Source organism: Molossus molossus, unplaced genomic scaffold (genome assembly GCF_014108415.1).
Source record: "Molossus molossus isolate mMolMol1 unplaced genomic scaffold, mMolMol1.p scaffold_m16_p_1, whole genome shotgun sequence".
Classification (NCBI taxonomy): Eukaryota; Metazoa; Chordata; class Mammalia; order Chiroptera; family Molossidae; genus Molossus; species Molossus molossus.
The window spans coordinates 217,607,324-217,619,562 of record NW_023425344.1 but is presented as its reverse complement, the minus strand read 5'-3'; the positions used below and the strand labels follow the sequence as shown (position 1 = coordinate 217,619,562).

General features: G+C 39.4%; 1 protein-coding gene across 7 annotated transcripts in view; it reads left to right on the top strand.

The window, feature by feature from the left end:
• The window catches only part of PPP2R5E (protein phosphatase 2 regulatory subunit B'epsilon), a 141,259-nt gene extending 131,175 nt beyond the window's left edge, over positions 1–10,084 (top strand). For 6 of the 7 annotated variants that reach the window (XM_036253197.1, XM_036253187.1, XM_036253209.1 and 3 more), the window contains 2 exons: positions 1,594–1,695; positions 6,994–10,084. In XM_036253197.1, coding sequence (XP_036109090.1) covers positions 1,594–1,695; positions 6,994–7,093 — 202 coding nt within the window. In that variant the 3' untranslated portion in view covers positions 7,094–10,084. The remainder of the gene's footprint in view (positions 1–1,593; positions 1,696–6,993) is intronic. The other variant, XM_036253203.1, reaches the window with a different exon arrangement.
• The last annotated feature ends 2,155 nt before the right edge of the window (positions 10,085–12,239 follow it).

The window sequence follows — 12,239 nt, the reverse complement described above, 5'->3', positions numbered from 1 at the left end:
CCCTTTCAAAGTGTGGGTCTGTCGGTCATGAACAAGGAACAAAAATGTAAAAAGCACCTGTCAGGTTCTGAGACCTGTGAGTTTGGGAGGGTTAAAGCCACAGGTGTCTTGGGGAAGTTGCTGGAAGATGAGGTTAGAAAGGGGAGTGGGACCCACATGAGCCTTCACCAAGTGGATGATAAGGAAACAGTAAAGAGTTGTAAGGAGGAATGTGGTCTGAATTGATCTGCATTTTAGCAAGATCCATTTCTTAAAACCGGCTCAGTCATTATATATGTTCTCTGGGGAAGAAAAGTTTACAGTCTTCAAAAAGAACTTGAACATCTAGTCCTGTGAAAGGGAAAGCATCCTGTATTTGAATGGCTTGACATATTTCTCTGGAACAGAAAGAAAAGTTAACATGGCATTAAAAATTAGCAGATGGAAATCCAGTCTATTCATAATTCCTCTGGCTTTAAAAGTTTTGCATACAATTGTAAAATAACACATTTTTCACTTTTCAAATTTGCTAAATTTTATTAACAAAACCTTTAAAAATAAAGAGCTGTACACAATTAAGTCTCCTTATGAGAACCTAGAGAGTGGTTTCAGCACGTAGGTGTGACCGCTCAGTATACTGCAGTTGCCCTCCTCCACGGCTGTGGCATTTGGGGAGGTCATTCCTTATGTTTTCCTATTAATAATGGGTGCAGGGAAGAAGCAGCACAGCAAGTACTTTCTTATAAATGTTTCAGAAACATCAAACCCAGCTTATTTAACACATGGCCTAACTTGTACCAGTGCCTTTTTCAGAGGTATTGGGAGCATACAGTTGCAAAATGGAAGCACTGCTGTATATTTTTGCAAAGGGCAGTGCTATTTAGATTCTAGTCTGAAGCTGTCAAGCCCATCATGGGACAGTCCTCACATGGCCCTAGAGCTGCTGCTTCCACTTGATCAGTATGGACCACCACATCGGCCTTTAGCTGTCCGGTGTGCCGTAGCCCGTCACCGCCGGCACCAGCTTGCCAGTCCCTCACCAGCAGTGGATTGGAGCAGCAAGGGGGCCAAGCAGACGTGAATGGACTGATGCAGATCACAGCTAGAAACAGGACTCATACTAAACTGCCCATCTTACAGGGCTTTGATATCAAATTTGGAATCTGAATAATACATATTACATGTTTCCGTGGGAACAGCTTTTGATTGTGATGAATTATGTATATTATCCCTTTAAAAATAAAATTCTATGCAAATTCAGGCCTCTAAGGTGAGTCTGGCCACAGGTGTCCTTTTTAGGGTGAGTTGCTTTATTTTTATTCTTGCCTTTTTATTAAATGAAGTTAACAATTGCCCACAGGCAAGTCTATTCTGGGCACAAATAATTAGAAGGGCAAAATTAGATTTTTCTTTTCTTAATTCTGCCTACCCTCAGAAAGATGTCTTGCCTTGAACAGTAGAGACTGTACCTCCTGATGCGGACGTGAACTGGACGTCACTCTAGTTGCGCTAAGGGGCGGAGATAGTGTGCAGCACGCGGGGCCCATGCGGAGCTGTGCTCGCGCCTTCTCATCCTGTGCGTAGACTCACCACCGGTTCCCTTCTCCCCTGCAGGGCCATCGTGGCATTAGTCTACAACGTGTTGAAGGCCTTTATGGAAATGAACAGCACCATGTTTGACGAGCTGACAGCCACATACAAGTCAGATCGCCAGCGGTAACTTTTTAAAGCTTATTTGTCAGCTGTGCACAAAACTACTGAGTTCTTTTCTTGCTCTTTGCTGGAGTGGCCTAATTGAACCGAAATTCTGAGCAGCACAGTTTTATTTATTTATCCGATCATTTTTGCATGCTCATTAGCTGTGTCTTCATTAGTGTGCCACTGGGTAACCAAGTGCCACTTTGAAAAAGGCCGCTTTCCTCCTTCCCTTCCGTAATGTCTCTCTTCTGCCTCGGGGCTCAGAGCTTGGCACAGCTGGTATTTCGGGCCCACTGAGGGGACCATTTGGTTGCTGGCCAACTGGATTCGCTTCCATTCTGAGCTGACCTGAACTGCAGTTGGGCTGACCTCGTCCTTCACTCCTGCAGCAGGAGGACGAGGCACCATTTTGTTTGGCTCTTTGGCCCAGAATTTATTTTCTGTTCTAGAACCCAGCAGATGCATTTTAATTTATAGGGCAGTGAAGAGAAAGGGAGGTGTTGTATAAATCTCGAAACGTCTGAAACCAAAAGGGGGCAAAAACCCTTGTACTCTTCACAATAAATGCTTATGGCTGAGTAAAGCCTTTCTTGATTTCATGTAAGTGATTCCTCAGTTTCGTTACTTCTTGTTCAATGTGTCCAACTTCCCCAAAGGTGTCTCATTAGTCCGTTCAGGCTTCTGTGACAAAAGACCACATCTGGGTATTCTGTGGGTGGCTTGTCAACAACAGGAGTGAATTGCTACCAGTTCTGGAAGCTGGAAGTCGGAGAGCATGGTGCCAGCATGGCTGGCTGAGGCCCTCTTTCTGGTCCCCAGCTGGCACCTTCTCCCTGTGTCCTCACCTGATGGAAGGGGCCAGGGACTTCGGTGGGATCGCTCAGAAGAGCGCTAGTCCCATTCATGAGGGGACCATCCTCATGACCTAATTGCTTCCCAAAGGGGCCCCACATACTAATATCATCACCTTTGGGGTTTAGGATTTCAGCATATGAATTTGGGGGGTGGGGTACAAATGTTCAGACCATGCATGGCATCAGTGTGCTTGGAGACATTGAGGAAAGTCTAGAGAGTTTAGTAACGGGACCTTTGGTTTTTGGCTTTGATGATACAGAAGCAAATGCCACATTGTCTAGTCTAAAACCATGGTCCCAGAGTATGTGTGAGTTCAGAGCTAGGGCCTTGCAGAGTCTCCTGAGCACAACTGTCTGTGGCTCCCTTGCTTCTTCGCTTTGCCTGGTTTTGAATGTGTTACTTGCATTTTATTAATAAGAAGAGCAATGAGGAGAAAAGTTTGGTGGCAGGAGACAAAGGACCATCACAATTATTTTTTTTAAAATTACCAGGATGTGATTGATATATTGAAAAGCAACTAAATTATGGAATATGGCAAGTGTTTAACTCTAGACAGAAGAGGCTGAGATTTTTTTATACAGTAGTGGAATAAATATAAATTATGGGATATGTTGTGTCATACTTGCAATTTAAATAAATTTTAATTTACACTATTTATAGTTTTTGTAAATCATTGAATTCATAATAACTTTTCTTGTCCCAAACTTAAAATGTTTTTTTAGAATGTTATTTAGATGCGGTAAAGCACACATTTTCATGCTGTGATTTACCATTAAAGAGTGGGTTGTGCGTAATATTCCTTGATAGCAACTAAAAGCTTATCCTAGTCGAATAAAGATTAAATCTGTAGAATCTCATTAACAGTATTAAAGACCTAATTTCTAAAATATTGAAATTGATTGAAGTAAATTAATTTTTATTTATTGAACTTCAAGAATAAAACTGTTTTCTAATCATTTATTATTTAAACTAGACCACACTTTTTTTGTTTTGGTTAATCCTCACCGGAGAATATTTTTCGCATTGATTTTTTTTTCCCCCAGAGAGAGTAGAAGGAACGGAGGGAAGGGGGGAGAGAGAGAGAGAGAGACATCAGTATGAGACAGACACATCAATTGGTTGTCTCCCGAATGCACCCCCAAAGGGGCTAGGGATCAAACCTGCAACCCAGGTATTGACCGGGAAAGGAACCCGTGACACGTCAGTGCACAGCCTGATGCTCTGTGCACTGAGCCACACCAGCCAGGGCTAGACCAAACTCTTAAAAAAGATAACAATTAATCAAGGGGCCCTGGCTGGTATGGCTCAGGTGATTGGGTGTTGTCCTGTGCACTGAAAGGTTTCTGGTTCGATTCCTGGTAGGGGCATACAGGAGGCAGCCTGTCAGTGTTTCGCTCTCTTGTCGATGGTTTTTTCTCTCTATCTCCCTCACCCTCGCTCTAAAAATTAAAATATTTTTTAAAAACCAGGGGAAAAAAGGAATTAACCAAGGGGACTAGGAATAGACACTGTGAAGTTGATTCTGATGATCCGATATATTAAAGTGACTTATAGTGAATGGACTTTCTTAATGAGAGAAAGATTTTAAAAAAAGCAACAGTAATATTTGTCCAAAGAGTAATAGAAGGTTATATGGAATAGATGGAAACATTGGTTTCTCCATAGATACAGAAATAGGAAAAAAGAATAAAGAGATTTATTTGGTATTATCAGAGAAGGACTGAATGAAGAATTTTACTTCTGGATGGCAAGATGTTAGTAATCATCTCAGTTCATATAAAAGTATTACAAATCTGAAATGATGGGTGCAATAAATAACTAACAGTGTTAGGTACACATGCCAACATTACTGCTATGTAAACTCGAAATTGGGAGAGAATTTGGCAGTATCCCTAGCTTGACAATGTGGGAAAGAAAGAGGGTGACACTAACTATATCAGAACTATTTAGTTTTTTAAGAGAAAGTTACCAGCATAAAGATCTATGATAACTCAGCATGAAGTTCACCTGGAAGAAAAGCCCCACAGGACAGATGGCACTGAATGCCGTAACTCTTTGGGTCAGAGACGTGAAAGAAACACTTCAGTAATAAGTGATGAGTATTTTAATGATGTCGTTTCTTCATTTAAACTGTGAATTAGCCCTGGCCAATTTGGCTCAGCGGTTAGAGCATCAGCCTGTGGACCAGAGAGTCCCAGGTTTGGTTCCCGCTAAGGGCACGTACCTCGTTTGCAGTTTGTCTCTGGCCCTGGTTGAGGTTGTGTGAGTGGCAACCAGTCGATGCGCCTCTCTCACATTGATGTTTCTCTCTCTCCCTTCCCCCTCTCTCCCTCCCACTCAATCTGAAGATAAATGCAAAAATGTCCTTAGGTGAAGATAAAAAGATGAACAAAAAAAACCCCAAAAAACTGAATTATGGCAGTATAAACCTAATATATGGTTAAACTGTTTTTTAGTTTAATAAAGTTTCTAAGGCCTTGCCTACCAATTTCTTCTCCTTCTCCCTCTCTCTCCAAATTAAAAGGTCATATCCTTTGAAACTCAGCAGGATCTACAGAATTGATTTAAATGTACTGAAATCAGTGTTTTCTGATAACATTTATTTAGAATTAATATTATCCTTAAACTGTACTGAGAAATCAAAAGTGATAATTTAGCAAACATTTTGTTTTTACAGTTAAGAATCTGGAATCCATAATGATTGAAGGATTATCTAATCTTGCCCTTTAAATATAATTTTTCAGGGTCAAAATCACCCAATAGGTAATTGTTTGATAAATTATTATGCCCACTGAAATTCATAATGTGCAGATTACATTTGAGATAACTTAAACTAAGTATAGTAAAGGCTTAAAATAACAAAATATTAATTATGAAATGATAATATTAATTACCATATTACATAATTAAATATTCCCTTAAGACTAGTGGGATGAGAATATAAAATTACTCAAGTATTTCTAGAAATAATTTTTGGGGGAAATGAAGATTAATTTCTGTTGCTCTAGATATCAGTATAACTTGCTGATATAAAGAGATGAGGCATTGGAATTATATACACATTTCACTTAACCTATGTGGATTTCCCTGAGGAAATACTGGACTGTAACGGACCGTAAGTCCTCGCTAGGAAAAGTAGCACAAAGAGCGTCTCACCCTCGCCTGAGGTGGCGGGGCACCTTTTTTCAGGATCTGAATGTAGGATACACAGATGCTGTTTGGGTGTGCTGTTCGCGGGTTCATTACATCATGGGAAAGCTAGGGACAGTGCTGTGAATTGTCTTTAGTAAATGTGAATTTATTCATTTACAGTATAGTCATGTATTTCTGGATTATGTACTTCTGACTTGGTTGATGTTAAAATTAACATTATTCTTTTATAAAAATATGGTAATCTAAAAATATCTGTGGCACCTGGCTGGTGTAGCTCGGTGGTTGAGCATCAACCCATGCACCACGAGGTTGCAGGTTTGATTCCCAGTCAGGATTCATGCCCAGGTTGTGGACCAAATCCCTATTGGGGAGCATGCAGGAGGGGGCCAGTCGATGTTCTCTCTCATCGATGTTTCTATCTCTCCCCTCTCCCTTTCTCTCTCTCAAATCAATAAAGAAAAAATATTTATTAAAAAAAAATCAATAAAATATAAAAATATCTGTAACAAAATAAAATTTGTTAATGCTGTTTTAAACATCCACAGTTTTTGCCATTTTTTCCAAAGTCTGGAATTCACTAGTTAAATTGATATTGAACTAAATTTGAAGGCTGGGAACATTAAAAATTTAATATATAATGATATCAATACAGTTCTGTCCAGATTATTAAAGCAAATCATAGAAGAAAGAATATTTAAATTGGTTGTATATATAAGCATAAAATATGTTGATAATTTAGATTTTTGTGATTTATAAATACTTGTCCAGACAAGATACTGCTAAAGAATTTAAAAATACACAGTATAGGAAAAGTAGATGTTCATAAAGAGGAAGTCTATTTCCATGACCTTACTATATTCCCCGTATCAGTGTCATTTGTAGCATCCCTTTTGAGAACTGTTTGAAGACAAAAGAGAAAATTAGATGTTTAACTAGATCTATTATGCCCTTGGTTTTAGGATAACAGCTATATGTAAATGATCCCCATTTTTGTTTCTCAGTAATTTTGAAGTTAATATTCTACATTAAATATAAAGGAATATTAATGTACAATCTTAAAATACTTTTGTCATCTCCTACTCTGTTCATTAATACTACTTTGTGTCTATGTAAGTGTCAAAAAAAAAACAAAACAAGAAAAAGGCAAGAGAGAGAACCACCAAAAAGAAAAAGCACCCACAAACTTAATGCCAAGCGTTTCAAAGACTGTAGAACACATGGACAGAAGTATGTCAAAGGGGCAGTTATTGATGAAGAACCTCTTTAAACCTCCCCAGGTGCTTACCTTGTCCTTTGTTTCTTCCCCAGTGAGAAAAAGAAAGAAAAGGAGCGTGAAGAATTGTGGAAAAAACTGGAGGATCTGGAGTTGAAGAGAGGTCTCAGACGTGATGGAATAATTCCAACTTAACAAAAACAGTGACAGCGATGTTACTAACCTGTGGAGTCACACATTTATGTAGTAGAAGATGGAGCAACAGTTTCTGTATCGTGCAACCTTACAGTAGATTTCACATTTGTTTCATTATCACAGCAGCACTGTATATACCTGTCTCTAAGTAAAGGAAAAAAAATAAGGACTTCAATCCAAAGTTTGGACAGTAGATGGACTTCTCAGAACTTTGCAAACATAATCATTGTTCTAACCCTTTAAAAAAAAAAAAGAGCTGTCTTCAGAGATTTGTTAATGAAATTGCTGTTAAAATTCCATTGTCAGGAGTTCCTTATTTATCAATAGCAGAGAGTATGAAACAATTCTCAAATGTGAACAATCTTAAATTTAGCTTGTCTTTCTGCTAAGCTGTTAAATGTATTTATAGGAAAGGAAGAAAAAAAAGACTGTCATTTCCATATAAGTTTGTATAACACCCTCTTCCGGATAACTTGACTGTAATTTTACATCTTTTCCTTTTGCACATCTTCATGAGTTGAATGTCCACACGGAATGGGGCCGTGAATTTGAAAGGTCCCTGATACACGTTTTGCTTACTGGAGTGAAACATCTTTCCAGTAACCAGGTCGTCCTGGTACTCCTTTAGTTTTAAAATTAGGAGTAAAAGAGAAGAGGTGATAAACATAGTAGGAAAGGGGATTTTGGATTCATGCAGGAGGTTACGTGAATCCAAATCAATGTCTTGAATCCTTTGAAAACAGGCACTGGGACATCATAGGCTTCAGTACCTGACCAGTATTAGTTGTGTAAGTCATTGAACACACATACCAGAGATGTTTTAGACATGGCAGAAAATAGCCTTTGGACCATTTTGAAATCAGAAAGTCAAAAACACTAAAGAGTACAACCATGAAATTGATCGCCAGGATTGCGGATCTAATTGGGAATAGAGTTGAGCAAACAGCTTGGACTGTTTGGAGTTGTTGCCTTACTTTTTAATATGTATTTATAAAGTATTCCAGCAAAAGAGGATGTAGCCTCTGGGAAAAAAACAAACATGTTACAGTGTTTTTTGTAGATTCTCCTCTATCTCATCACAGCGCCAGCCCTGTTTTTAGCCGGAAAGGATTCAGGATAAACAGTATTATGCATTCTGAACTGGATGCGTATTCCTAACTACTGTATTTGTTACCAAAAGTGGTTCTACAAATGCTACTGAAAAAAATCTGGAAATTCCTAATGTCCTGAGTATTAATAATAAAGTTTAAAAATGCTTTTATATCAAAGGTGCATTGTGACCAAATTGTTTAAGAAAACAAAAACAAAAAACAAACAAAATCTAGGGCTGTATTGTAGATATATTTTATTGGCTCTCTGCTTTGTTTTTAAAAGAGGACTCTTAACATCTTGGGGAGATAAAAATACTGATAAAACTTGTGTGCAGTATGTACTTAGCTAATGTGGTTGCATTATTATGTACTGAAAGATATGTGTTTGGGGGCTTCTTTCCAGGATGCTTTTGCTTGTTATGGACATGCAGCAGTGAGCTGCTAACCCTCAACCATCTCTTCAGCAGTATTCATGGTATAGAGCTGACTCTGTTCATGCGTTGAATTGTGATATCAGCAAACATGAACATATGAACTGTTGTTGCTCTTAGTAGAAATATAATATCAATATGGGCTTGTATATTTTCTTCCTTCCATTTAAATATAAAGTAGAATATGCAGTTGTATTGTTTCCAAGAAAAAACTAAAAAGAAGGTGGCTGACCTTTCTCCCCTATGAAGTGTTGCAGGATTATCAGGTCACAGTGTATGCATAAAAGTCAGCTAATTATGGATCTTGTCATCTCAACAACTTTGTAAAACAGAAACAAAACATGGCATTGTTCATTCTGTAAAAGAAACAGCAGTAAGAGAGTCATGTGCAACACCAAACACAACATGGTTTAATGGAATTCGTAGGTTTTTCTTTGGAAAAAAGAACATTCATGGGGATTCAGTGTGAAACAGGCAGAGGCAGCCAAAGATGAAACAACTTCCTTTCAAAATGCTGGAGCAGAAGTGCGAGTTCAGATACTAAAGAGAAAAAATAAATTTGTAACAAATCACCTCCGATTTTAGCCCATTAGTTTTGACTGCATTACATTTAGTTTTGAGGGTCTAAAATTTTGTTTGCCATTAATTCAGTTTTGTAGATAGTGGACATTAAAATCACAGGTTTATGAACTATCTCTGCCCATTAGAATGAAATGCAGTCATTTGAAATGAGAAAGACCAGGCTTCCTTTTTGCACCTTACCCTATCCTTAGAGTTAAGGTGAGAACTACAGATACCCTCGATGTCAATTTATGTGCCGATCATTCCAAACAGAAGAATAAAGCCACGTTTTAGACATATTCAAAGAAGCGATTACATGTCTAAAATGCATAGGGCAACTTCTGAGAAGAAACACTGTCTTTTTTCATTGGAAGTGACAATGTGACATTGGTCATGTTGTGTCCGCTGACGCAGAGTAACCGAGGTAATCTGACTGTTGCACTGTGGGACATATCCAAGGACGAACTGGCTGCATTGGCAGCAGCCCTCTCTGTCCTTCCCCACATTTCTCCTGTTGCTGCAACTTGAGCTCATTGTGACAAATGCATCTTTGTGTTATGTTTTGTTTGCTTCATAATTCCCAGAACTATATATAAATCTATTTTTTAAATAGCAAATATTGTAGTTAGTGAGTGATGATCACTCCAAACTTATCCCTACCATATTGGTTTCAGGGGTAGGATTAAGAGTGTCTTTGGAAGAAAAAACAAAACAAAAACCCTGTGGTTTAGAGTGATGCTGAGGCCTTAGGCTGTGGGCCTAGGAAACCCATGTGAGAGAATTGACCCACCTCATCCTTCGAATGGAGCATGCATTCCTTTTCTCATTGTGCAGGTGTCCCCAGCTGATTTCCTTCCGTGTTTAGTTTTTGTCCTTTTAAATTTTATTATATTTTGCTCTTCCTAACATCTGACTTTTTTTTTTTTTTTTTTATAAAAAAATTTTAAAAAGTAAGAAATAATACCCTCGATGCCGCTGGATACTCACAACAGGGTTATTCTCCTTCATCTTGGGCTTGCTTGCCTAAATGGAAGGGTTTGATTTATTCTGTACCTCCTCCTATGTGTGGGACAGTCCAGGGTGCAGAGCCAGGAATTGCTTGTAATTGCACCTGCTATACTTAAATGTATAGCCCTAGGCTCAATCACACTATGGAAAGAAAAAAAAAGTATATTTAGAGCTTTAAAAGCTTTTTTATTTTTTTGTGGGAATGGGGAGGGTGGGAAAAGGGAAATGTGTGGATGTTACTGGCATTTTTAAGTGTTTAGAGGTTGTTTTTTTTTTGTCCTCCCTACTTTGTTTCCCCCCTTTAATCGGATGCATTGACCTGGTCCCAGAAATGAAAAGATTCTCTCTTTTGATGCTATTACTAATGTTACCAAAAGTGACAGTCATCTACAGCAAAAAGGTGGCACCAGACACGATCGGTGATGTTTTTTTTGCACATTGATATTTTTATTTTTATATTCTGGCTCAGCTGTTTTCTCTGAGTGGAGGTAAGGAACGAGCCATGAAGGATTTTTGTAGTAGGTGTATTGGCAATGCATTTTATATTTCTCAGTATTTAATGTTGAAAATCTGAAAGGACTGTGCATCTTGAGAGAAAGGTGAGCAAATTTCAAGCTAGTGGAATGTTCATTTGTGCTGCTGCTTGTGCACGACAGCAGCGGTGGTGTCTCTCCTGGAAATAAACGTCCCCTCACCATGTCTGTGAATATAGGTTTCCTTTCCTTCCTGCCCCCTTCCCCCCCTCTCCCTCCCTCCCTCCCTCCCTCATCTTCTCCCTCCTCTTTCTTCCTTCCCTTTCTTTACTTTTTTAGAAATCACTTATTGTAAATAAGTTGTAATCCAAAACCTCATGTATCAGTGGGGAACTTTCAAATATAAATATTACCAATAATTTTTTGGTTGTTGTCTGGTTTTTGATTGAGGTATATGAGAATGATATGTCCATTGCTTTTGGTTTGAGGATTTTGCTTTAGCTTCATACATCTTTTGGTATTTTAGTATTTCATTGTTTTAGCAGGAGAGGGCAGCAAAAGTTTATTTTTCCTGTTAGAAACGCGGTGGTTCAGTATCGGTTTTAAAGTGTGTGTGTGTGCGCGCGCGTGTGTGTGTGTGTGTGTGTGTACAGCACCTGTTTGTGGGTAGAGGTAAAAATGAAGCATTTTTGATATGAAAAGTTGCATATGAAAATATGGACTGGTTCAGCCACACGGTGAAGAATTCTTATCCACATCAAAGTTAAAATGCCACCAAGCAATCTTCCAGCTCGGGCTCAAATACGCTCCTTCCTTTTCAAACACAACAAAACGCAAGCGGAGTCTTAAACATTGGGAATTTAAAATGTCTTTCTTTGAAAATGATTTACTTTCATCAAAGTGGTAACAGAAACAAAAATGAAGGTGCTCCCAAAGAGAAATGTAACCCTCCCCTTTCCCGGATGTGTGAGGTTCTGTACTGTGGGTGCCCCTAATAAAGCAGCAGTGACGAGTTCTCAGGTGCCTGGCTGTGTGTTTGTTTCCTACCTCTGGCCTTGTGAACCACACAAATAACAGATTTGATCGACTTCCCTGCGAGACAGCGGGGGTGGCATGTTCAGGCTTTCATCTGGGGAAAACCAGGAGGGGCCCAGTGTCTGCAGCTGTGTGACAAACCACTGCAGCACTTACTGGCATCGCCCAAGTTCTCGTCTGTTCCCCACTGCAGGTCGGGCAGGACTTGTTAAGATCTTGTCTCTGCTCCTTGGTTTTGGGGGACAGGAGAATTTACTTCCAGCATGGCTCACTCACATGGCTGGCAGCTGGTGCTGGCTGTTGGTTAGGGGTTCAGCCAGAGTTCATGATGTCCTTCTGGGGCCGCCTTGGGCTCCCTCGCAGCATGACAGCTGGGTTCTGAGAATGAGTGTTCTAGGGGCCGGAAGTGGGAACTGCTCATTCTTTGAGGCCTGGGCCCAGACACTGTCATGGCATCACTTCCGTCATTTTATCGGTCAGGGAGTCACAGGGCCTGCTCAGATTCAAGTGGAGGGGACACAGAACTCGCCGTGGTGTCATGAGAGGA